Here is a 27,918-nt window from a genome sequence, read left to right on the forward strand (position 1 = left end):
ACCTTTAGCATAAAGAAGGTTCAATAAACACCGCAAATGATTTTTACATTCTTTGATTTCATTTACATATTTAGAAAAAAATCTTGACTTCAATGTGCTAACTAATGAATCATCATCTGGAGGCTGTAGTACTGAAACAGTGCAAGACATTTGCAACTTCAGGAGCATCCAATTACACCGTCCTTTCACCCAAACAATGATTAGTAGAATATTGCATCAGTCCCAGATAAAACACAGGACACAAAGCTCATTTTGGAAGAGCATTAGGATTCAATAGATCCTTTAAATTGGTGGGGAAAAGAAACACACACAAATGCACAAAGGACTTGTTAACATGGACTTTATCACAGCAAATGTAATCCAGCTATGAGTCTTGGAATGAGACTTTCTGTTCTTATGACGACTTATTTGTTCAAAGAAGCTCCGTTATTAGTGCTTCAACTCCTAGGTATTTTGAGATATGAACAGCATCAGAGCTCCCTCCTGTCAAGCCAGAACAGAGAACAAAATTCAGCTGAAATTGCACATTTGGACTGTGAGCTAAAGCAGTCCACTTACACCCTACAACATGAAAGCCAGCTTTTTGGTGTCTGGAATCTTTGAATCATCTCAGTAAACTGAGTGGAGCCCCCTCCACAAATGCAATATTCCAAAAACCATTGCAACTAAGATTGCCGAGTCAGATCTCAGTTGAAAGCTACCACCAAAGGACACTATTTTCTCTCCCCACAAGGCTGCCAAGGAAGAATGTTCATTAGACCACAGTTTGGTGTGGAAAGCAGGTCAGTAGAGACTCCAGGCGTGGCTTGAGGAATCCTCAGTACCAAGCCGCTTTCCACACACACAAATTCAGTCCATCTTCTCTTTCTGGACCAACTTGGGTGCATCTACAAAATCCTTGCCGTTGTAAAGGATGATGGCAAAGGTTCCAAAGCTTGCACTTCCCCAGAAAAGCACATAGGCCAGTGTCTCAGTCCATGTATCACCTGTTAAGAGTCAGACACCGTAGTTTATTATTTCCAACTATCAGAAAGATTATCTAAATACAAAACCAAGATATTGCAAGCTCTCCACAGATATCAAATGAAGTTAAAAGTGCTTCAAAGGAACTAGGGTCTTCTCGTGTACCATTCTGCATTTCCTTACCTAGCAGTTGACTTGACAAAGTTGCTTGTTCATAAACTACTGTTCTGTTTGACACATAGTTGTTAGAATGCTTTGACACTACTACAGAGGTCACAGAGTCAAGAACCCCACTGGCACTAACACTAGAAAGTCCAAGACAAAAGCAGAAAGCAAGGACTTCAATTCCCAGCACAAACGTAGGCTAGGGGAACATTGGTCAGGCTGAGTTTATGACTATATCCGGCTTGTCTGAATTGCCTTTGTGCCAAAAGTTAAGAGAGATTCTTCAGGAGATTCATCCAGGCTGTAGTACAGCTATACATCTACTCAGGTAAGACTTAATTCAGGGATTCAGGGCCAATTAATTGCCCCCAAGTGACTTCTACAAAAGTTTTAGTACTGTTTTCTATATTACCACAGATTTTTCCACATTAATGGTATCGTGCTGACCCTCAGTCTCCAGAGCCTTGCTCAAAACACCTTTCAATATGACTGAGAAGCACATTTAAACTGAATATTTTCTAAATAACCTTTTGAATGGAAAAAAAAAAAAAGTCCCCACAGAAGCAAGCTAATTTGGGGAAATTTAACACAGCAGCAACTTACCAGCCATTAGCAAACAAATAATGCACATGGAGAAAGCAACCACCATAATAATAGGCAACTAGGGAAAGAAAAAAAGAATAATTACATGATATAATAGCACATATATTTCTTAATTTCCTTTAAGCTAGAACGTATTGCAAAGCTATTTACTACCTTTACCATAAAATTGCTTCAACTGCTGATGTCAGGTACTACTGTAAAATTTCGGAGAGTTCCAAAATGTGGTGAAGTGTGCTCACTACTGAGGTTCAGAATTAAAACATATCTATTGGATAAGATTTAAAGTATTCAAAAAAAACCAAAACACTAGCTACCAATTAAACCCCTAATGTCCCCAAACACCATTTTGGTGCATAAAAGGTGAGGAGAACAAAAAAAGCTTTCTTCATGTTACAGTCTATGCTTCTGCATGAAATATAAGAGATCTTCACAAGCTTCTTCTGCAGAAGGAAACAGTCATTGATGGTGATTAGTAGAATTTCTCCCTTTCCAGGGGCTGAAGCACATCTAAAAAAAGCAAGCAGCATTTTTTTCAATACCTCAAGGACACTCCATTTTCTGTCAAGGAAATAGTCTGGGTTTAGTCCTATAAGCAGGTACTATAGGAACAGAACCATATTATAGGGACACTCCATTACTAAATAGACGATTGCCACTTTGTCTTACTGATGCAAGTGACTAAACAGGCTTCATGTGTTTCTCCGAACATGAGCAAAGTCCCCATACTCACAGCTAAGAACTTCCAATCTTTCTTGACGTGCAGAGGACTAGCAGGTTCTACTTCATCCACTGAGTAATTTCCAAGAAAGAGATCAATAGCGTCCTGGAAGAGAAACAGAGCAAGAGTTAAAACCCACAGCAAGTTTAATACAGATCAGCTACGTTTTCCCACAGTTAAAAGCCTAACTTACTTGTCTAAATCCATCAGAAAAGTTATTTTTGTAGTAACGTACTAAGGAGTTCCAGCCATCCATTATTAAGCCCCACTGAGTCCTCTTTCCAGTTCTGCAAGAAGTTTTGAAAAATATTTGTAATAAATGTATACATTCAGGAACAGAGTTGCAAATTTACAGTCCTTTCATTGTTCAAGTGTGTACCATGTTTAACAAATACCTACACATACATAAAATAATCTAGTGCTACCTCTGCATTAACACCACACACACATTTGTAACAAAAATTTGAAAAACAGAATTTCCCTTCCACCCTTCTCTCCATCCCATGACACAAATGTACCTTGAAGAGGCTCATTTTCTTGTTTTTTATTTCCAGCATTTCTTTATCTCCTTTCATACTAACACAGCAAAGAATAGTGTTCTTCTATAGATTCTAGTCTCACATTTTACCAATTGAACTAAATGATTGAAAAATTCAGTAATGTCTAAGCCCCAAATTAGCGATCTTTTCAGATATGAAAACCTAAAGAAAGCCCCAAATGTGCACAAAAACGCCTTTACAAGAAAGGGTGACTTGCCTTGTGTAATCTGTCTTTAAGGCACCAGTTCCAGCATATTGTTTGGCACAAGCATTAGCATTATCAGCCCATGCTGCGAACAGGAAAACATTGAGAAAGATTAAGGAAGTTATTTGCTTTGTTTGGAAAAGGGATTATTTTTTCGTTTTGGAACTCTATGAGCTGCATACCATTTTTGTAGATTTTCTCAAAGTCAGCCTGCTCCTCAATTCTCTGTCCAACATGCAAAACACCTAGCCTCTGAAACAAAAAGCATATTGAAGCTCACTAGCAGGTCATTAGAAACATTAGGATTTGCTTTTAGAAAAAACATAATTCATTAAACTAGAATCTGGCCAGAGCATTTCAAACAAATGCTACAGTAACTGAAGTATACAAGCTTTTATTGAAGTGTTAAATTATGTTACAGTTCCAAAACAAAGCCTTCCTGCTCTTAAGAGCTTGTTAAACAAAAATAAAACATTTACCTGAAGCTGGGCTTGAAGAGATCGGCGTGCTAACAAGCTCTGAATCACGTTTGTCCGATCAAGGCAGTCCATACAGTTACTGCGGAATATTCCTTCCTGCTGAGTCACGATTTTACCATCGGAATCAACTAGAAAATAACTAACACACACAATCCACCTAAGTATTTACAGATAAGTCTAGATAAAGTGCACATTTTCACAATATTCTAGCAGCCAAAACAGTTGTCTAGAGCATATGGAGAGTTGTTGGCTATGTCTCTGAACTGTGATACCTCCCTGAATGTTTCCCCTCCCACGATGAAAAGCAGCAATCAATACATGAACATTTGGTAATCTGAACAATATTCACTAGTATCTGCCACTGTGACAAGCAATTTCTAGTGCAACAGTGACTTAAGTTTTATGTTTCTGTGTTATTACAGTCCTAGTTCCACAGTTAGCAAAATCACTAGCAGAGCATAAACATCAAAGTAACCAGATTTGGACCTGGAGTTACCAGCTTCAGTCCAGTCACCACCACCACGGAGTAATATAAACTGTCAGGAACATTTCTTCCACAAAGGTATTCAGATCTTTAAGGCCACTGCTGAAAGTCTCCTACCATCAGTTCTTATCATCTTCTTCTCCATTATATGAAGATCTGAGGGATCTGGGTGTTCCCGCTTGTAACTACATATGCTAATCATTACCTCTTTTTTTTTTTTTTTTAAACCAACTAAACCAGTCACTTCTCCCTCAACTTCTCAGTAACTGGTATTAAACAGCTCATTTTAAATATTGAATTGCATGCAAATATCTTGATAACTGAGCTAGTGAAACAAATAGCAAATCAAATCATCCATTGGATACATGAATGGGACTTATCCTTCTGCTGCAGCATTAAGCTCCCAGTTGCTTAAAGATGTGCAGATCATACTCTGTAGATTAAGTTACTCCCTTAGGTAATTCTGAACTCCGAATTTGGACCAGTATACGATCCACTGCTACTGCACAGCATTTTAAGACTAAAAAAATGATACTAGAGTTATGTAGTACTAAAAATCAAGAACCCTACTTAGAAGCATATGCATTTACTTTGATCAGCCCTGTGTTAAGAAGATCTAGTTTTCTAATTCTTGAAGAACTAGTTTTATTAAACTGTTTTACATTGTTGGACGATTAAAGGAGTTTACACCCACGAAAACTTGGTTTTCCCCTCCTCCTTTAAGATTTGCCTAAAACTGGTATTAGGATAAGTAGCATAGCTGAAGAGTAGGCATTTCTGGTTCATGACAGATTAAGTAATGCATATCTTGTAACAGCTCTTTAAAAATCATTAAAACACAAGAGTAAACCTTCTACCGGATCTTTTGCAATCTGTAGAAGATGGAAGTGTTTGCCTCTCTCTGGGGTGCAGAATTATTTTTAAGAGCATCAGAATTCAGGTATTTCCTGTTACTATTTGAACAATGGTCACCCAAGATGAAATAAAACAAAGCAAGGTAGAAGCAACCTGATCTTGAGGAAGAGCTTTCATTTCTCTATCTTGTAACAGACACAACCTCCTTTTTCATTTCAAGACAGCTTGGTTCTTTTGTAAGCCTCCAGTGGCAGTTGACAGTAAACACGTGATATGATTCTCAGCATTCACTCTAATAAAGGATCCTCGCTGTGTAGAAAACCTACACTTATTTCTCCTTCTTTGAAGTGCTCTGAAACCAATTTATTCTGCTCTTCAGGAGGGTTAAGGGCCCATTTTTGGTGGTGGGGAAAACTGTATTCACTACCACACGATAAATTCATATTGTTCTGACAGTCTTCATTCGAAGCAATCTATCTCATCCATGCAACTCCTGTTCTAATCTGCACCTCACACTTCTTTTTAGTTACTAGAACATTGTCATTTCTGTAGTGTGCCTAAAGCAGGAAGTAGATCAGCTAACACAGGACCTATTAGGAAGGAAGCAATCGGAGAAGCAGAACAAAGAATGCCATTGTCCTATCAAGCTACACATCTACAAGTAGCAAAGACCAAGAATTGCTTAATGCAATAAACTCAGAGCACAAGATACATACTTAAGTTGATTTGGACACTTAATCTGCTTTTATGTGACTTAAAAACAAAGTGAGGATTTAGTTTCTTGTGGATTACTTTTGTTACCACAGACCAACAATCAGCTAGTGCCAAGGTCTGCTACAACAAACAGTGTGCATTAAAGATATAAAACACTTCCAAAAAACAACAAAAAGTGTGTACAGGGCTGGAGCCAAGGGAGCACTAACTTTTTAACATCACATAACAGAAAGTTTTGCTGTCAACACAAGGAATGACTCCTGGTTTAGAAACTACCAGGAAAGGAATTTTTTTTTTTTTTTTTAAATATAACTTCAGTTGTACGCATGCTGGTTTCTTCATTAAATCATTTATCCAAAGGATAAAGGCAGTTCTTAAGGTACAACACAGGACTGCTGTGGTTCTCAAAGCCTTTTTATTGGGACATAAAAGAGGGCTCTGTATTTTACCTACTAACAGGTCTTTAACCTTGCACCAGGTATTAGCAAGAGATAAAAGATATGAAAGCATTGATGTATAGGAATACATCATCTTGACAGAAGATTACAGGTCTGTTTTTAGTATTCCTTAACTCAAGAAAACAGTCTTATTTTAACAGTACAGAAGTGAGAGAACCAGCCTTACCTAAACTCATCTTGCTGTTCTGCTAGCTGATCCACCAAAATCTGAAGTCGATCCCACCTCATCCGACTGCACTCTTTATGGAAGTCAAATGCTATGTATCTGTTCAGAGAAAGAAGCATCTTTCTAGATTAAATACATACTGCAGTGAAGGTATCAGAAAAATCCACAGGGAAGGGCTGATCTATCAAACTGGCAGTGACAAAAGACTTGCTTTTTTTTTTTTTTTTTTTTTTTTTTTATATTTTTAAGAGAGCTTCCAGCATGCATCAGTCAGGATATTTGAGCACTGACAGGATTTCAGTGCCTGCCCAGAATTCCTCTGCCTTTTTGGATCCAAGCAAACACACTGAACTTGCTCACTTACAGAGATACAGGTGTTGAAACGTAACATTCTCCTCTGGCATGAGGCAAGATACCTCAATGGCTCTCTACAAACCTAGTTCTGTTTGAACAGCTTCTCTGCCATAATAAAAATTAAAATCTTGTTCCAAGTCAGATGTTTAACAGCCAATTCATTTCTGATAAAACAGTGCTTAAGGTTAATGGTGTTTGATTTAACATTTATACATATACATTTGCTGTGAACTGCAAGGCATTAAGATCTTCCCCTTAAGTTCTCGTAATCCAAAAGCTATTTGCCAATCTGTAAAGGCTATTGATGGGAAGAAAAATCACATACATGCACTGAAGACTCAAGTCATGTAAGTCTGGCAGGTAAATGCCAGTCAAAATTAAAAATAGAAAAAGGAATTTGGCAGTATTAAGAAAAAGTGAGAAACTTTTTTTTTTTTTTAAAAGACACATACAGAGCAGAAATCATCACTACAAACACCCTGACAAAGTTTTACGTATTGCTAGAGAGTCAGCTGGTGGAACTGAAAATAAAGATGCACAGAATTCCACAAACTTTGTACAGCAAAAATATCAATACCAGCCTAGTGCAAGTGTGAGAAGAGCACTCTTTCCAGCTTTATCTCCAATACTCTTTTGCTCACATTTAGCACTCCCCTACTAAGCTAGCAACATAACCAAGCCCTTCTACCAGAAGCTTGTTCTATAGGGTATGATTTTCCCCCCCCCAAAAGCCAGAAGATCTCCAAACCACAGTTCTCATAGCATACCATTACTCCAACACTGGCATTACCATGACCCTTGACCTCCCTTCTTTGCTTTGCCTCCCCTTTGTCCCATTTCCAGTCCCATGCCTGCTTAGCATTTAAGCTCTGAGGTAGGGGTACTGGTCACATGCAGGTGACTTCATAAAAATAAAACTAACAAACCAGCTATCTGGTGAAAGGATGAAGCATTAACCATTCAGCTCAGTTTTTAAACACAGAAATGGATCATTTCACTTCTCACGTACTTGACCATTCCATTTGCCATGCTGTTCACCATTTTTGCAAACGTCTGCTCAAGGGGCTTCTCAGAACCTTTTTGGTTAACCTGGAAATAAAGGAAAAATGACAGCATTATTTGTAAGCCTGCCTGAAAGAACAGCCACTTTCTCAGGAAGAAGTGAAAGCATACCAAGTTAACAATCATTTGTTTTCCATAGCTGATTATTTGTGAGTCAAAATGTCTTTGGAAGCCATCCATCTAGAAAAGAAAGGAAACGTGATGACAGATTTAAGATGTAGAGGAATTTCTTGTAAATCACAATCATCTTTTTGATGATACTGCATAGGCAATTCTATAACCAAAAAAATGTTGTTCTCTATTGTGTTAGTATATTCCTGCTTTCACCCCCCAAGACCATGCAGCTCTCCTTAAGGCAGGCATGGATAATGAGCATTGTCCAACTACTAAAACTCTTGCAAACAAGAACCAAAGAGAAAACATTACCCTCACTATTGAACCTTTTTTTTCAGGCTCTGAACTTCTCTCAGGTAATACAAGGGTTCTTACTGCTACTTAAAAACAATATTGCCTATTTTTATTCATCTGATTATAAGTCTGCCACCCTATCATATCTACACAAGCCCAGAAATGCATTGAGACCCCAAGACACAACGAGCACTCACATACATGATTTACTGACTTGCTGATCTGTGGCTTTGGTTTATACTTGAGGTTTGGTCTTTGAGACCAGAAAAAAGGAATTGATCCACGGGTCTGAAAAAGAATACATAAATAACTTTAAACAACAAAACTTACAAACTTACTTGCCATTTTAAAATAAATCGGGCTGGTTTAGTTTGTGTGTGCGTGCGCAAATTTTTTAAATATTTAACCTACAGAAATACAGAAAGACTGACTTATCTATACATGCACATACCCCTTACGCGAGTCAGCAGCTCATTACATTGACTTTACCTGAACAAATGATGCTTTGCTCCCCTTGTAATGCACAATTTGTTCTGTTTCAACAAAGTTAGCTGCATGTCCTTCTGAATCAATACCTAAGTAGGAGAAAGACCTCATTAACCACATCAGGCTAGCTGCAGAACAGCAACAACATAACAGCAAAAGGCTTCCTACCCTTCCCCTCTAAACACACAAAAAAGCATGAAAATACCAGGGCTGCCTGAATATGGTAAATTAAAAATGCCTTTACCAGAAGTTTAACGTGATCTGTACCAAATTGAATTACTGAAGCACAGTTGTGCTTACTGCATTTTGATAATTCCAGTCCTAGAAATTGAATAGGTTAATTGAAAATAAAAACACAAGTGCTTTGACACTACAACATCCATAATTCAGTAGCAAAGGTACTGCATAAACTGACTTATTTCTTCAAAAGCATGGTTGTTGGGACTCACACAGAGCAAAGAAAGTAATTTAAACCATTTCCTTGTTCACTTTTTAACCTGAAACAATTAGAGAACATCACTATTCAGGGTTTCCCTGGCAGCACCAATGATGCTTTCAGTTTAGTTTACTGGTAGGCCAAAAGGGCTATCATGCATTTGCATTTAACCCCTATCAAGCCAGTAACCTCTAGGAGGCATAAAGAAGAGACAATTTAAAAAAATATATATCAGAACATGCCTCAGTTCCTCATACAGGTTCCTGTTTTTCTTTTGAAGCACTAAAGTCTTGATATCAACTATTTTTATTCAATCCATGGTACAGCAATTGGTCTTAGAGGAAGTAAGATGTTTAAAAAAGCAAATTCCATCTAAAGTAAGATAATTTATTTTACCTCTTACGTAGTAGCGTACACCAGCCCTGAAACAGCTTCTTCTGGATACAAGCAGCCAGTCAAAACACTTGCCATTAATAGAACAAGAGTGCATAGTGATAACTGATGAATACCAATAAGGAAAAAAAATCCAAACTTTTCTTAGGGTATTTTTACATATCAAGAAGTAGTCAACATCTAGGAACCAAGCAATCACATTCAAAGAAAACTGGAAACATTTCTCATATCAATAACAGGTAAACATTGAACTTGAGAGAATTTAACTTCTTAGTATCAGTAGGGGCTGCTCAAAATACAGCATAAAGGGCATATCACTGATGAACATACATTGAAACTGCTATAATTCTTAGGAAGTGGGACTTCCTAAAATAAGATTAATCTGGCGTTATGGTCCTAGATATATCATTAGATGGACTGACCTCTGAAGTTCTATTCCTTGCCAACTCATCCACTTTATTAAGCTGTCTTAAGTTTCTTGTCCCTACTGCTTTTAACGAAAAGGACCACTTCAAAACTTTACATTAGAGAAGGAAATATCTTAGACTATTAAACCTTGTACCTGTAAAGTACAACATATACCATACTTAGAGATTTCAGAACCATCAGTAAGGTAGACTGGCTTCCACACCAAGCGGGGGAATACACACCAAGTCTTCAGTGTGAGCTTCTTAGGGAAGTATGCTTTCCTGCTCAGGCTACATACCCAAAGTGACAAATGCACCCTAAGACTAAGCTTAAGCAATGAACAAAGACAGGTCATTAACAACCAATTTCGGATTCTTGCTCTGTTCTGCTTACAATTGCCTTTATCAGATTTACAATAAGTTATTCAATAGAGACCAGCATTCCCCATGAAGTTTCTCCATGTGAATACACAGGCTTTCATCCTTTGCCACTAATAAGTGAAATCTGTAGTTTTAAAATAAGCACAAGACTGAGCCAGGCAATTTCTGCAGGCAGCAGTGTTAGCATACCATATCGGAAGCAATCAACAGAACCTCACACTAATATGAAATCCTTCTTGGAAGGAAAGAAAGGCTGCAAGGCCCAAACAACTTTAAGCAATCCAAAACATCTTGCTCTCCAGGAATGTAATGTAATATTCATCACTTTGTCTGTAGTCTGTCTCAACTTAAGTGTCAATTTGCTTATTAACTACATCCACTCTAAAAATGAAAAGACATAACTTACTGTTTTTAGAGTTGCCTTTTTTCTTTTTTTTTTTTGGGGGGGAAGGGGAAGGGAGAGGGAGTAAGGAGAGAGAAGGGGGTAGTAACAAGGGAAATACAAGTGCCAGTTTAGGCTTCAGCTGATCAAAGTCTCAATTACTCAAGCACATTATTTCTCATCACTGCAAGACCAGAACCCTGGTCTGGATAGCTGAACAAAATATATATAGAAAGAGATCTCTGATTTGATTTTAATGAATTAGCTTGTAGTGGCACTATTGCAGTTCTGCTGCAATAATTGCTCTTCACAGCATTTCCAGCACTAAAAACAGTTTGAATTCTTGGGTTCTCTAACATGTTTGGTTAATACGAGCAGTACAGCACCATGTATTACTCATGCTAATTATTTATATAGTGAAAGTAGGACAGAGGAAGGTGTTAATTGCAGTCTGCCAATTGCTAATTGCAATCCACCCAGACTCTTCCACCCAGGACCTGCAGAAGCAGGATACGGATTGGGTTGTTTTGACAGTTCCCTTTTGCTATCTTGCCTTGCCTCTCCAGCTACTCCCACAACATTTTTCATTAAATGAAGTCACAGGAAAGAAGGCCTGGAAGTTTGCCAGTTGCTAACAGCCCTACCAGAGCAACTGATGCAGCCTGGAAGCCATTCATTCCCTGCACGCACCTGAGCTGCCTTTGCAGCAGAAGAGATAAGGAGAATGCTGCATAAATTATTGTCCTCTCCTTTTCACGCTGCCAAGTCAGAAGCAGGGACTTGCTGTTGATCACACGCTGCATGAAGAACGTTGCTTCCAAAGAGCACTAGGCCTACTCGCAGGACTACGCTCCCTCTCAGAAATAAACTCAAGACTGCTTTGCTAAGAAGGCTGCTACCCAAAGTGTGGTGCAGGAAGAGCAGCCAGCTAAGAGAAGTGTTCCAGGAACCTTCAGCACAACTACTCGTCTTTTTATGCAACAGGAACATTCACAAGCATTCCTGAAGTCAACACTATTCTCCCTTATTTTAAATCCAGTGTAAATGCTAAGTGTAGGTATTCTTACAGCAAGATGAGAAACACTAAGGCTGATGTAGGAACACTTCTGATATTCATCTTAACCTTTACTTCCTTAAAAACAGTTATGCAAATTATGCCTGTAAAAATAAGTATATTAGATCTTAAAAGCAGAATATCCAGATGAGTTACCATGCAAATGAGCTCTCAAACTACATGTAGCGTTCGTATCTGAACAGATTACAGCCCAATTATGATATGATGTTGTTACATTGCCAACATCAAACTCCATAGCAAACAAAGCACCAAATTCAGCATTGAGCTTCACAGCATAAAAGGATACATCCATGCATCACTGGCGTAGCAAACCTGTGGATCTGAAACAAAGAAGAAAACCCCACACAATGTGTTTTAAAAATATTAAACAGCCAAAAAAGATTACTAACTAAGGTTTGTCTAAGAGTTTAAGATAACTCTACATGGTTGATATTCTTTATTTTTTATTTAGGATGCAGTAATTCTTTCAGAGAACAGTTTAAAGACAGAAACAAGCTGCTTTGTTCTATAGAAGGCATTTACTTGTCTACAAACATGCTAGATATAAACCAGTCCACGCTGAAAACCTTTTATTTGCTGTATCTCAGCGGAAGGAAGGAAGCTGAGATAGCAGTTCGCAACACAAGACTTCAGTAAGGAATAGTTCTTTGTGATTAATACTTGAAATGCTTCTTCCAGTATATTTCCCATCCTGCCACACCTGAATAACTTGCTCTTTCAATTAAGTTTAAAATTAAAATTTCCCAATGCTAGAAGTCAGAATTTCTGCATCTCATTACCTGCAGCTGTTACTATGGCAAACCACTTGTAGGCAGCATTAGGTCACGCTTCCTCTCACACATCAGTTATCTCCCTCTTCAACTTCCATGTCTTGCCTCCTACTTCTGTTTTCACCAGCCAGCCAGTTAGCTTTCTTTGCTCTTCCCACCACAAGTTCTCTCTCACTTCCCCAGCTTTGTTTGTATAACACCATCTAAACCATCTCCCCATTCACACGCCTTTGGAAGATGCACAACAGCTCTTTACTCATTCGTATCTTCACATTCCAGAAGCAGTGCACAATTCAGCCTTTTCAAACAGCGCTTAACATAAAAGCACATCTCCACAGGTTACCAAGACAGAAATAGAAACTGCATCATGCACTTGCATAAATGGGAAGTACAGATGAAGAGAAAAGCTTGCTGTAGTGCAGACAATTCCGTAAGTTGAATACATTTCTAAAGCCTCTAGGAGGAAGGAACTTGGATCAGTCTGGCCACTGAGGTACTACAGGTGCAGTCATGGTCCTACACTTGTATTTGCTGGACTAAGTGAATTCAGAAGTTACGTTGTGTTAGTCTCTACTGGAAATATGAAGAATATAAAGTGTCCTAATCAAGCGTCAGCTTTATGACCTACTCAACAGGCAAGCAGAGTTTAAACTGCACTCAGAGAGGTGAGCTGAACCTTGCTTATACCTAAAGAAAAGTTAGTAGTTATACTTCAAAAAGATACTGTGCTGACACCATGCTCATGTAAACTGAAAGCAGACACGTCTGAAGAGCCAGTTTTACTGTGTGTGCTATTGAGGACACCGACATAAAGTTGGAAACTTAGAAGTAGAAGACTGTCACTGTGTTCAACTAGAAGATATAACCAAATTATGCTAGATTTCTATCTGAAATGAGAATTATAGGAAAATGTTGTATATTTTTAGTAAAAGTATATTCATCCTGTATCAACATAATCAATACAAAGGGTTTACCTCTGGTTGAGCAGCAAATTCTCTAAGAAGATGCCCATTCCACACGAACCGTGGATCTGCCTGCACCAAAAAAAAAAAAACAACACAATAAATCATGCTTTTAGAAACCCTCACTCGTTTAATTCAACATAAGGGTAATACCATTGTAACCATGCATTATGCAAGTTTAGATGTTTAGACAGATGTGCATGGAGGTGAAACACCCTTCTTTCACTACTACCATTCGTATATCTCCAAATAGAAATCTGACTAAAGTTAAAATTGTTAGAGAACAGTTCTCTCCTATCTTTGAGCGGGGTGTTACCAGACCCTTCAGATGTGCTAAGCCATTAACAATTCAGCTGTAGCATCAGGAAAACATTCAAATTTGTTCTACATAAACAAAGCTCAAATAGATTACCCCAAATTAAGAACAATAGCAAGGTAACATCCCTAAGGCGAGCAGATAGGGAGAGCGTTTATTACTGCATGCAGAACTCCTTATAATCCTGAGAATCAGAAGTTGAACAATAGTTGTAGCTGAAGAAAATATATTTTTAGCTGCATAAATGATTCTCTTCAACTTCATGCATTTCCTGTTCCCAGTTCACATCAAGGACGTCTTGAGCAGGTTGCTGAGCACATTCCAAAAAACTAGCAGATTAGTCACCAGTGACATTTGCTGCAGAACAGAGAGCAGGCTCTAGGGAGATGGCACAAATCTCAACTCTAAGATGAGGCGGGCAAGACAATGTATCAATGAGGATGAGGATAATTCAAGCTCAGTGTTGGAATATTCCTTGAACTAACAGAAAAAGATAAAGCTATCTGCCAGAAGATACCACAAGTAGGGTTTGAACTAGTCGAAGAACATGGCATGATGTGTTACTGCCCTCATATTGGGGTTGTTTCCTTCTACTAGGACTGTTAAGGACCCCCACACACACACCCCAACCACAGGCCAGGCTTCTTTTGCAGAGGTGAGATGGAAATGCCTGAAATCACCAGTCTGTTGTTAAACCAAAATACTGCAACAAGGAGTACAACACTGCATTAAAATGGTTTTAGCCAACTAACATCTGAATTTACTTCAAAGTCTTTAAGAAAAGACATGATTCATCTTTCAAGCAACCTTCTAAGGTGCCACAATTTTACAATAAACCAATCTTTTCATGTCAGCAACTGCTCTTCCTTGCATGAGGACCACATGAAAAGCATTTGATAGTACAAAAGAGTCCCTAGTTATAAACCGGAATTTTGTTGCTTAAGCTTTAGAAAGAACAAAATGAACTGCTTCTCCAGAGTAGGCAGTTTCAGCAACGAAGAGGCAACATTTTGGTGACTCTACTGCCAATAGAAGAAGAAAGTGTTTTTCACTTACAAGGTTTCAGCATTTTATTGCTTAGGCAGCTTAAACCTTGTTTATGCTGCACTATACAGTTATTTACCAGAATAAGAATTCTGGAACTCTGGAAGCACAATACAGTTTTAACTCTATTGTGTCTGGCTGTGTGGCTCTGCTGTCTTTAAGACAACAACATATTAAATCCATGCTTCAAACGTAAGGAATCAGCATAGTTTATATGCTGATATAGAATACCAGTGCCAAGAGCCATAAACGTGCAGTTTTGTTCCACATTATCCTGGAATAATAGAATACAAAGAAAAAAGATACCTTTCCCCACACATACACTTGTCCCTCCTCCCCATTGCAATTAGAAGAGTTTAATATTGAAGGCAGAGGCAAATTCCATCTCAAGTTTTTTTTTAATTCATTTAAATCAGACATCTCAGAAAGCACTTCTAACCTGCCTGATTTAAATGTCTGACACCACATTCAAACAAGTTTCTAAAACTTGATGTTGCTAACAAGCTATGAAACTTGAATGGATGAGTATGCTCAGCTGTAACGGTGTGGACACCACAGTAACAGACTTCCCTACTGAAGCAGTACACACCAGCAATTCCCAAGCTTATTCTAGGCACACCATGAAGCGGACTTGAACTATAATTTTCTTTAATGTACTTTGCACACTCGCTTGGTTGCTTTTTGCTTCCTGCTCTCACAGCTTCTTAATCAAGAGAACTGCTCCAGCACAGCTTGACTGACAAGATCAGAGATAGTATAGCTTACAGTTTAGCAATATAGAAGTGGGGGGGAAGGGAAAACACTATTATAAGATCTGTATTTAATCAAGACATGAATCCATTTCACAAATTCAATGATTAAAATAATAAAGTCATTTTTACTTTAAGTGAGGGTCATGCTAAACAATAGCAGATGGCATTAGTGCATATTAGGTTACTGTTAAAAAAAAAAAAAGAGCATAAAGTTTAGGCTCAAGTGTAATGGGGCAATCTCATCCTAAACTTTTTGTAAGCTTTTAGCTTGTGATTTAATGCCAACCACAACTTATGCCATGCAGAACTGATTGACAACATCTAAGAGAGATACGAAGATGAAATACTTACCCTCTCCAATAGGCTCATTTCCTGGAACTCCGGGCTGGTGTTGGCTAACCGTTGCAGAGTGTGTGTTAAATCATAAGTTGTTGAGAAGTAAAATCCATCCACACTCAAAACATGACTAAGCATTGACAAAAATACTTTGTTGTCCTGTAACTGTTGAGAGGAAAAATAGAAGTTGTTATTCATTACTGTCAAAATACCCTGCTCTTACAAGCTAGTTCCCCTGAAAAATATTTATTTAAAAAAAAGACAAGATGGGAATGCAAAAGAAAGGCTACAAAACTTACTGCTAAAATTATCCCAATAACTAATGTGTTCTGATTCATACTGATTAATCTCGTTCCTTTCCCGAAAGAAGAATCACATTCCCTTTCAGCTACGATGGTTAGACATTTATCTACTCTTTATCAATCCACAACATATCTATTTCTAAAAACCTTCACCCTTTTCCTCCCTCTCAAAATCAATTTGTCCCTGCTGGGTAATCATGTAATTGAACAATTCCATAAATTAAGCAATGTAGATAATTAGATGCCGGCAAGGCAGCTTATTTCAGAGACTGTAAGAAGAGTAAAGCTAAGAGAAAGATGCAACAGGAAGAGGGTTGTGGTTTTATGACTGGCTTGGGAAGACTGCTTTGTAACAGCCTGCACAAAATGCAGCACTAGAACACCTCTGCAGTACAGCAGGCAAGCAGAGCCGTCATTAAGGCCCCGAGGGGAGGAAAAATGATAGAGGATTCAGGAACAAGAACAGATACAGCACAACAGACTACCTCATCCTACCATATTCTACCATCCTAAAAGGGGGAAAAATGCCCAAGACACTGGTCAAACTAAATGGGATTGATACTCTAAATTGCACAATGTTAGTTGGTTATCTCAAATGACATCACTTTATATACATCCACACCCAAATATTCCAACAATTAAAGTAGTCTGAAGAAATCAGAAGAAAAGTATAGTTAAAAAGAGATACTGAGAAAAAAAAAACAAAACCACCTTTTGTAGTTTCATTGAATTAGACTCTGTGGTAATAAGGATCAACATAAGCAATTCCTCCCCACCCCCCAGTCAATCCACTTCTACCTGAATATCAGTTAAGTGCAGCATGGTCTTCTTGTAGGAGAGGATGTCAAAGTCTGTAGCTTTCCAAATTGCATGACTGAAAATCTCACCTACTTTTTTCTTTTTTGTTATTACAATAAGATACGTGCCTATAAATCAAAAAAATTAAAGTTAATACGTACTTTTTTTAAGAAAAGCAGCCTAGAACCATAGCAAAAAAAAAAAAAAAAAAAAACAACAACAAAACAGAAACCAATAGGGAAGAGCAAGGTTTCTTCACATTCCACCTAGGACTTTGTTTCTGTTCCAGCCCCTCGGTGCTGTGAAGAACAAACACACTTGCTAAGCTACCAAGCTTCTCTGTATTCCCAGATCTTTAACTACTCAGTAAGTTTAAGGAATTTACAAAATGGACAAGGAGAAACAAGTAGTCAGCTACAATTACTAGAAGTTTGATCCAAGCTTTTAGCATTTCAAATGTAGAAAGTGGCCAATGGATCTGTGCTTCCCAAATCAAGCTCAAGGCAAGTCACAGACATACCAGAAACATGCTTTAGGATTCCAGAAGCCTCCTCACCTTAGGCTAAAAAAATTGTCCTAAAAGGTTCAAAACAGAGCAGAGTAGGGGTTTTGTTTTTAATAATTTAAGAGGGCAAGTCTACTGGTTGCCTGGTTGCATAAGTAACAAAGCGAAAAAGAACCTACATGACACTACACTCCAAGCAAATGATTTACACTTGCTGGAAAATGCAACATAGCTTTATTTTGGTGCCACCTTGTTTCTGAAAAGATTTCTTGAGACAGTACACTGGCAGAGAAAAAAAGTATCTTTCATACATCATATAACTATTAAATGTTTACTCCAAGCTTCATTTGAATAAACCAATACACAGGCCACGCAGAAGCACAAAACCATAAAATCTAGTGCTTCAGTAAAACATTTAAAAGAAAACAATGGCTAAACGTACAGCTTGCAACATGAATTCTTTCTGCTTTGGCAATTAGATTTTTTTTTATTACTTTACCTAGAGATACAAGTTTTATGAGCAGGTTAATTATTATATCAAGTATCTAGCCTATTTAGTCAGTTGAAGAACAAGTCCTCACCCCACTTTTTTTTTTTAAAAAAAAAAAAAACAAAAAAAACTCCCCAGCTCTAGTTTTATACTATTTGTTTTGGTGGAATATTCAAGCACTTAAGAAGCCTCTAGCATGCTTGCATCAAGGTATAAGTATTGCTTTTGGTTGGTATGTCACAAGCATCCAGGTATCTTACAAAATAGGGCCTTTTGTTCACAACTTTGCCACAAAGATGCTGTACAAATAGAGGCATTTAATCCAACATGAATGTTCAATATTGTCCTTCCCTGTTTGAGTATGTGGCCTTTGCTTTGAGATTTCAAACATTTCGGATACTATTCCATCACTTTTTCCCCTCGTGCTCTAATAGGGGAAGAATATTCATGCCTGTTAGAGATGCTGCACTGCTGGATATTGAACCAGCCTTGCAGTCACCAGATAACAGTGAAATGCCTAACCATGCTTAGCTAAACATTAACTGATCCAATCTGTAGCTGACAGCTGCATTTGACAGCGCCAGGCTTCGGGGAGTGTGGGGGAAAAACAGGCTACAGACAAAAGTTGCATGTTCTGGTGCAATATTCAGTCAGATGAATGAAAGTCATCACCAAACCTCAAGTTTGGGAAATTTCCCTTTGGGGCAGTGCAATTTTAACACAACCAGGGCTTGCCAAGCGTTACACTGCTCTTGCTCTGCAATTCTTGTTCAGAGTATGAGCATATCAAGTTGGATTGTTTAATCCTGTCAGAAGTCACCGTATTTAGCACAGTGAAACTTTGTTTCAGTTGAAAATACCACAAAGATCAAACTTAATTCTTTTCTGTGTATGGAGGCCTTCAGTCCGTATTTTCCTTATTACATCATTTTTCAGACTATGTTAGTTTCAATCTCTTAAAAAAAAAAAGTCTACCCACAAAAAATCTTTTGGGTAACAGTGATTACTCTTCTGGAAGCTTGGATCTCATGTATCATATTCATTTGTAGCTGTGACTGTTTATATCCAAATACTGCTAATATGGAATCAGAACAGACAGCTTGTTCTTACCTTGTCCTGTAACTCCCTAGAATTTTCTAATTGAAAGAAAACGGATGAATTGCAACAATGCTGAATTTCCTTCAGATTTGTAAAAGTTTAAATACATTCATTAGCTAAAGAGCTGCATCCTAAAGACTCTATCACTCTGTCACTCTAGTTATTTGTGCATCAACATTGACTTGAAGTCAAGCTTCACAACAAAATACGCGACTGCTGCATTAAATCCTCCAGCTAAGATGAAAACAGAACTTCATCTACAGTTATGACAGATATTTAAGAATGCATTTCAGTTGCATGCAAATATCAACAAGCTGTCAATTACTCCTATTTTTAGAGCAGCTATGGATTTAAGAGTGTCATGAACATTCATGTCAACTATATTTGGAGATCTCCATCCTCCAGCAACCACAAGAAGCCACCATGCTGAATAAAACATACCAGATACCCACAAAGACTATTTTTGTCCTTAAAGCTTCCTTAGCGATGTATTTTCCCCACGTATTTTTGATGAGTGCACTTCTGCTTTGCTTACCTGCCACCAATCGTATTGTTCCCAAGATACCATATATAGGCCTTGTAACAGCAGAAGGGGGGACATCCTTTTTAACTGGAAAAAAAAAAAAAAGAGTCAGAAACAAAACATATCAGAATTTCAGACTGTTTTGTGACTACATTGGAAAACTAAGTCTGTCAAAGCTTCTTGGCCAAATCAAGTTTTGCCTGCATTGGAAGCAATGCATCAGAATTTTAATGGCTGATAGGGAAAAAAATGATGTGGAAGCACTAACACAATTTGTTATTTTGTTTAATCAAAGTAGTCATTCAACTGAATGAATTTAGACTCAATTCACATGATAGTAGAGCAAGTAGACTCCTGATCAATGTATTGTCCTGCCAGCTTCCAGAAGCTTTTTGTTTTGAATCCACCAGGACACCAAGGACAAACAAGCTACAAGTGCTTGTGACTCCTACTTCTGATTACTTCTACTTAGCCTGTTCCCATTTCAGAAGTCTTAGTGTGCTCTTCCATCTCTCTCTGCAGCACTACCAACAAAAGCACTGATGTGGCAAGGAATACAGTATTCCAAAGAACATACCAAAACACAAAAGGTATCCAACTATCAATTACAACTGCTAACATATTAATCTTTCCTCTATCCTCTTCTCTGGAATAGCAGAATCGATATTAGAGAAGTTAAATACAAAACAAAAAAATACCCAATCCAGAGTTAAGCGTTTTTCCTGACTCCAAAGTCCAGAGAACAGAGACAGTGCTTGATTATTTTTTTTTTTTTTTGGTGCTTTAAATACCTCACAGATTCATCTCATAAAACAGGAATAACAGAAGCAGACCTAGACTAACAGAAAACTTCAGAGAGCTGTTTTAACAGTTTTGAAGGGAAAACTTTGAAAGAGAAGCTGACATACTATACTAGAACACCAAAAACAGGGGGATGTGCACACTGCTTTTATACAAAGAGATCTAATAAAAAGGAAAGGAATTACTGCTTTTATATCAGTATTACCAGTCTCTAAACAGACCGAAGTGCTACAATATTACTGAGGTAACAACTCCCAAAGTATCAAAAAGGGAAGTCACCCCTAGCCTTAACTTCAGTGTCATTAAATGCAAGTTCTTTGATTTTTTTTTTAATGTTAGTTTCATATTCTTAAAGATATATTAAACATTAACACGCTGAAGACATCTACATGCCTAAGACTACCTGCACGGACATTTGAATCCGTATTCACAATAGAACTAAGTTTACAGTGAGGTTGTTGCTGTTCATTATTGTTTATTTTACTGCTGTTGTTTCTAAAGGCTTTTTAAAATTCTGGTTTCGGTGCCGGATAAAAACCGGCACTGAGATCATTTGTCAGACGCTGCAGAAGCCCAGCATCCAACCCTTCCCATGCTTGATCTTGGGCTTGCAGCACCAATCCCAACTAGTCTGGATGAGTCAGTTCGCACCGGTGTGAGTGACGGTTTTACTGAGAACAGGCAGGAGAATTACCCTGGTTTCCCACAGCATAAATTCCCCAAGGAGAAGGCATCACAAACAAAGTTATTCGCAGTTATTTGTTATTTGAATACAAAGCACTATTTATAGAACACCCTGTTTTAAATCCCTAAAGATAAAAAAAACCTTTCAGTACCAACGTAAGTTTCTGAAGATCTTCTGGGAGCGCCTGGAGCAAAATAACAGACCAAAGGACAAAGAAGCTTTGTATTAAGAGGCACTGGCAAGGGAAGTACCTGTAAGAGTGACTTCTGTGGAGACTCTATCGATAGCCAGCACATCATCTGCTCCATCATCACAGGCTTCCACATAGAACTTCTCTGGTGTGATATGCCTTTAACAGAATGGAGAGGGAAAAATATTTTTTTAAACTTTGATTAGGCTCTTCACCACCTGAAGACAGAGCAAATATAAACAAACAAATCCAATTTTAAACCTTGTTTCAGCTGGAAAAAAAAAACAACAAAATTCTCACTTGATTACTTCCTAACAGTCGCTGCTGCTGGCGGTGTATAAAAAGCAAATCAAAATAATCAGTTATTGAAAGACCCTTGGCTTGTTTAGTAAACATAATCCTCCTCTGTGAGGCTGGAAGCTGAGGACATGGAACTGGGTTTGTGTACATACTGGTCCACTGTACGATTCACGTAAGCTTGAACTTTGTCACTTCAAAAGCCCCATAAAGCAGAACAAAGATTAAAAAAAAAAAAAAAGGAAACTAAACAAAAACTAGCACACCACATCCCTGATGCAAGACTAATAAACAAAAAGTCATGCTCAAGGCAACAGAAACACATTTCACAGTAGAGTCTTCTGAGTATTGTAAAAAAAAAAAAAAAAAAAAAAAAAAAAAAATCCACTAGAAATGGCACAGGAAACACGGGAGAAGTTAGTCAGCAGCTTACCGAAGGTGTTTCAACGTCACCAGCCCTGGCTTTGTCAGCCCAGCCTGTGACAGGGCTGCGGCAGCCCGTCCTGCATACGCACCATCCAGGGTATCACATGAACACCACAGACATCCCACTCTGACTTCACACCCATCTTTTCTTCATGCAAACCACATGCAGGACAACCCCAGATGGAAAGCGTTTCAGAATGCTTCCAAGAATTGTTTAAAAGTGTCTGCTGAGATACTAAGGAGAAGCCAGACGATCCGTGCAAGAAGACAGCTCTGCAGAACGGACTTTCAGCTGTAGGAAATGCTAAACCAAACACGCACGCCCCTGAAACGATGGTCTTAACTCTTAAATTTCTCAGTTTGAGGCTCCCCCTTGCCCAACTTCTGTGCTGTGTCCACCTTCAGGGCTGCCCCCTTTTTCTTGGGGGAGCTTTGAATCCCCAAGGCTGGCCGTTCCACAGCCTCTGGGCACCTAGAGGAAGGTCAGGAGACACCAACTGCTTACCTGAATTTAGAAAATGTGAAAACAAACTCATTAATCATTAACTGCTCCTGGGATAATTAACTTAATTAATTAAAATCTGCCTGCCTCTCCTAACGTGGAGGAGGCCTTGACAGCATTCCCCTTGTATGTCACCCTTCTGAATCTTCTGTGTACACACGAGATGCCTTGAAGTCCTTCATCTTCAGAACTAAAACCGCAGACACGCAACTTGCTGCTCACTGAAGCCTTAGAATTACTTTTCCTTCCACTGCTTCTGTTTTTGATGAAGTGCATGAGAGAGCCCCATGCCTTTAACAGGGTCTCAGCACAGATGGGAGCAGTTTTTGCAGTGAACACCAAACAAGCTTATGAAGATAGGACAGGCTTAAGGACATTTCTAGGTGCTTAATTTGTTAAGGAATGTGAGAAGAACTCAGGATATCCTATTTAAGGTGCAGTTTGAATCCTAATGCTAGCTGGCAGGAGGCAGTTGTCACCCTTTCCCTCCCCCAGGAGAAAGCCACGTAACTCCTGCTGATTTTGTTAACCAAAAAAATTAATAAGAAATGGGAAGAGACACTGGGAAGGTGAATACTGGAGCTTTGTGCCTTTAACACGATGCTTCTGCACCCTTACTGAGCCAGCTTTATCTGAAGTGGAAAGATCTCTCTTAACCTAGGCTGCAAGTGGTGCCTCGATACAGAGCAGCTACAGAGCCCAGCCGTGCTCTTCTTTCCGTGACCACTACTTTTAAGAGCTGGTCTCTGCATTTCGAAGTGTAATAACACAGGTACAACTGTGTTGTGTTCAGTGCTGAGACCTACCTGTGCGGTAGTTAAGTCTGATTTCCAACAGCTGGGAAAAAGCTTGCAGGTATGGAACGGTTATTATAAAACCAAATTGATTTAGTAATCAAGGAGAACTTCTCCCTGAAGACCATGAAGCCTTTCAGCCTCATTATCCACAAGTTAAGGAAAACGAGAGAATGAAGGCTGCCAGCACAAATTCTGCCTGGCCTCTCAATTGATTGTTAGACCACAACCCGCTATTTCTCTCTCAAATCCCAGTCTGCATTTTGTCCCCTACTCTGCTGTTCCCCCTTCTAGTTTTTGATCACCTTCTCTTACACAACACCTGTACGTCTCTCTTGGCTTACACTATGCTTTGCTCTCCAGACACGTCAAGAAAATAAACTTTGCAATCAAAATCCTCCTTCCCATGGTTTCCAAGAGGAGCTCTGGTGACAAGGCTGTCATGAGGAACATCAGATGAGCGCTCCCTGTTTGCAGCTCAAGGGACCCAAGTGGCTGCAGGACTGAGCAGCCTGCAGCCCACTGCAACAGGCTCGCTGGTGACAGCTTCAGGTGTTTGTCTTCTGGAGTTCACAGGGGGAATCACACTCACAGCCTGAATTGAGAGAGCCCAGGCACTTCTCAGACACTTGGCCACTGCAAGCTGCCCAAAATACACCTGTACAGCACAAACTGAAAAGCCTCTGTCTTTTAACAGATACAAAGTGTTAAGTCCTTGCTTCAGAAAGAGTGGAAGAATTAGCGCTCTTCCAAGTTTTTAGCAGGAAGGTGCTTCGCTTTTAGTCCTTCTGTGTAAAGACTTGGAAGTTTCCTAATATAAATGTAATTGAGGAAGAGGCCAAGAATCAAGGAGGTTTCTGCCCAAATGCCAATTTACAAAGTCACCAATTACCAAAAGTAGGCTAATAGCCTCATCCTAGTCGAGGTGACCTTTTTCAATTAAGATTGCTACAGCTGAGATGATTGCCTCCTATTTCTCTTCCACAGAGGAGGCTGACGAACATCCATGCCAGAACAGTGTTTTTTCCCCTCAGTACTGAGGCACCAAGTCTGTGTGCCTATCACCAGCTGATAGCGAGAACACGCATTTACTTTAGCGATCTGAGAAGATATTATGAATGATCCATTTCTCAGCCTTCTAATAAGGAATTTGCAGACAGAGCCAGTCTTATTTTAATGAAATAGATAAAAAAGATAGGAGTCCAAATGCTAGTGTTATATCAGAAATAATGAAAGAGAGGCTGCTGCAGCATTCTCTAGAAGCCCATAATCTCCACAGTTCCTTATGAAACTCATTTTCATATACCTACATGAAACTATACAGAGAGCTAACCTCTGTCTTTGTATGGCCTTCAGACTTGATCCTTCCTTGTCCTTGCGATGTTGTCACTGCTGTCTATAACCACGCAAACCAGCAAGAAATCTTACCAGCACTATCTTGCTTAAAAGCACATAAAACCTTCACAAAGTTTGAGTTCCTCCAACTCAGTTTCCTTTATACAAGGAATGACCACCATTATCGCAGACTAATTCTCAGTGTTGCTAAGAGCAGCGATAAATGGAAGCATTCAACGCTGACAGAAGAGCTCACGACACTCAAGAAAAGGTACTGAAGCACTGCACCTAACAAATTCACGTTTCAAGTATTTCTAAAGTTGATTTGGATCTCATCTGAAAGTCTCCTTCCTATTCAGGAACCCGTGTGCCAAGAGATAGGTCTGGTAGATTCCACTCTTACAACTCAAAGCCGAGGAAGCAGCATCTGCAAGCTGTTTAAAGACGACTCAGGGGGAAAACAAGGCACAGTCAGACATCAGGCTTTTAGCTGGAGATTAATGAAAAGACATCATTTTAGCTCATGTTGCTGAAGAAGCAATCAAAAGGAGAAAATATGCAAAAAGGGTGCACAGAGGCTACAATTAAAGAGTGCTTTCAGCAACCCTGCTTTTAGCGAGCAAAAAGAAAATTCAGATGAACTCCCAGTAAAATTTAACCTTTTGGTTTTCTAGTTCCTCCAGCTCAGGCACTGCTGCTACCTCTTCTGCAATCATGCTGGGCATTGGCATGAGCGCTTCTCCCAGTGCAGTAAGTGAAGACAAAACTAAGTGGCTCTAATGAAATTAGTCCCCATACTCCCCAAAGCTGGGCCAAGCATCACAAGGAAAGGGTTGATTTTTAACATAGGAGAAACAGAAGAAAAAACACTGCTTCCTTACACCAATCAGCAAGTTGGCTTCCTCTACAGTTCAGTGAGGCAGTCTTCAGTTTGTGCTGTGAAGTTTCACTTGCTCTGCTTTATTACGAAGCAGCGTTGTACAGCACGAACACGAAGCAGAGCTGCATCCCACTTTTTAATTTGGCTGATCCAACAGACAAGAATGCTCGTGCCGTAGCCGAGCACAGGGAGCAAACCCATCACGGTCTAACGGCCACTAAAGATAGCGCCTCACTCAATATCACTTAAGCCTTCTAGCCCTCAGCAGCCAAACCCTTCCTTCAGTAATTGATTATTTCACCATAAATACTTAACGTTCCCCTAATGCAGGAAGCTGGTAGATGTCAGCCTCTAAATACTGGAACGAAGCGAGCCAGGAGCACGTCCTGTACTGCGCAGCAATGCATTTGCTGTGCTCAAGGCACCGAGCGGTCTGCAGCGAGCTGTAGGCAAGGCGTTACTAGCGGCAGGCAGTCCCAGCAGCGAGTTAAGTAACAGCGCTAACACGCTGCTGCTCCCAACCCTCCCGAGATTCCAGCTTTTCTAGGTGAGCAGGTGCTCTCATTATACACCCACCATAAATGTTATTCCTTGGGCAGAACCAGCTCAAGGAACTGGCACGTTTCCATGGAATAATAATTGCAGGGAAGAGAAGGAGCATAATCCTAGGAGGTAAAGAAACCACCAATGGAAATAGCACCGAGAAAACAAACGCCATATTAAAGGCATCGCTTCCTAACAACTATTTGCAATTGTCTTTCACTTAAGATGACAAATAATTTACCGCACAACTTAATGTCCTCCTCAATCAACAGCCCCGAGCATCATGGCAGATGAGGCTAGGAGGAAAAAAAACGTAGCGGTTCTTTCTGGAAGCGTTACCCAAACTCTGAAAGCTCAGGTTGGAGAAAACAAAAGCCAGAAGACAAAACACACTTTTGGACTTCTCCCCAGATACAGACAGGTGGAAGGCGGTGCCCATACACAGCAGCTCCTAATGACTGACCAGGACTTACACAAGACATGTGAGCATAGCGATGTGCAGGAGGAGCAAAATTTGGAACACAGCTAGCGTTGGAGACCCTTATGATGCTTCAAAATCAGCAAAATAAAGGTTTCACTCCAAAAAAAAAAAGTTTTTAAGTGAGCTAAAACAACAGCTGGGATTCTCTCTATTCTCCAGCCAGCTTTGCCAAACAGTTTTTATCGATTAACTGAACTGGAGGCCCTACTGCCATCCACCAGCTCGCTACTTGCAATGGCCGTTTGACTTTTTTCCAGTTTCTCCCTGTGGAAGAAAAGTCAGCACAGCAGTGGCATAGGCGGCAGATAAGCAGAGCACCATTTTGGGGTTAATATTCCTCCCCCAATGCCTGGTGGTAAAGGTCAACTAGCCCATAGGAGCTTGACAGCACCTGCAACACTTAAACAGTCTGAAGACGCCGGTCAGGATGAAGATTTTGTGTCACCACTTGCGATAACGTGACCCAGAAGAGGCTGGTGTGCACAGGGCTAGAGCCTGCAATGGCAGCGACAGAGGGGCCCCGCAGGGCACAACACAACCCCTGAGGCTCCGTGTAGGGCCACTCGGCTATGAAAAGTGAGTTAAAGGAAGCCTATTTCACTTAAAGCCCTGATTTGAGCCAAGCCTGGATTTCCTCAGAGCACGCTCTCCCTTGACCTTGCCAAGCTGGTAAGTTTGGCTCATCAGCGAAGTTACGGCCTCTCTCCCTTACAGCTGGTGGGAAGCCTGCAGGCATTACCGCAGCTTTTTGCGAAGATGGGAAGAAAACCTTGGTTTTCAAAAAACAAAACAGCTCTATTCTCAAGTACATAGAGAAAAAAAATAAATCTATTAATTCGCTGAGCTGCATTTCGCACGGTCACCGACGGGCTGGTGCCGGGAGGGGCCCCTGGAGGTCATCCTGCCCCAGACACGGCACCTCCGCGCCCTCCCTTCGGCCCCTCACCGCCCCCCGAGCCCATTCCCCGGGAGGAGCAGCCGGGGCCCGCGGCGCCAGGCACACCCACCCCCCCTCCACAAACCCCAAAACCCCCAAAACCCCCAAAACCCCTCCCCCCTCACACCCCACACCCCCAGCAGCCCCCACAAGAGGAGCCCCGGGGCGCTTCACCGCCGCCCCTCAGCCCCCTAACGGCCCCAACGGTCACCCAACGGTCACCCCAACGGCCGCGCCACTCACAGCTCCAGGCTGCCGTAGGCCGCTGCCGCCGCCGCTCCCGCTGATCCCGCACCCGCCGCCGCCGCCATCCGGCCCCGCCGCCTGCCACAGCCACAGCCCCAGCCCCGGCCCCGGTCCCGGCTCCGGCCTCAGCCTCGCCCCCTCCGGTCCCTGCCCGGCTGACGCGGCCCCGCGG

At 40.1% G+C, this 27,918-nt stretch overlaps 1 protein-coding gene across 2 annotated transcripts; it reads right to left on the bottom strand.

Annotated features, from left to right (window-relative positions):
• Window positions 1-37: 37 nt before the first annotated feature.
• Window positions 38-27,885, bottom strand: SACM1L (SAC1 like phosphatidylinositide phosphatase). Of its 2 annotated transcripts, XR_014689572.1 has the most exons (21): window positions 27,744-27,885; window positions 21,367-21,464; window positions 19,642-19,716; window positions 17,014-17,141; window positions 15,929-16,078; window positions 13,478-13,537; window positions 12,020-12,053; window positions 9,492-9,593; window positions 8,663-8,748; window positions 8,375-8,461; window positions 7,877-7,945; window positions 7,713-7,792; window positions 6,350-6,448; window positions 3,673-3,811; window positions 3,376-3,445; window positions 3,206-3,278; window positions 2,643-2,736; window positions 2,462-2,554; window positions 2,126-2,238; window positions 1,732-1,789; window positions 904-986 (listed from the first exon to the last, which is right to left on the bottom strand). XR_014689572.1 is itself a non-coding variant. In XM_084509456.1 (20 exons), the coding sequence occupies exons 1-20, from the start codon at window positions 27,809-27,811 to the stop codon at window positions 850-852; spliced, it is 1,800 nt and encodes a 599-aa protein (XP_084365582.1). In that variant the 5' UTR covers window positions 27,812-27,884; the 3' UTR covers window positions 38-849. The 2 variants fall into 2 exon arrangements, 1 of the variants encoding a protein (XP_084365582.1); XM_084509456.1 differs by lacking the exon at window positions 2,126-2,238 and having other exon boundaries at window positions 38-986; window positions 27,744-27,884.
• Between the last annotated feature and the right edge of the window lie 33 nt (window positions 27,886-27,918).

This window comes from Aythya ferina (genome assembly GCF_964211825.1).
Source record: "Aythya ferina genome assembly, chromosome: 2".
Classification (NCBI taxonomy): domain Eukaryota; kingdom Metazoa; phylum Chordata; class Aves; order Anseriformes; family Anatidae; genus Aythya; species Aythya ferina.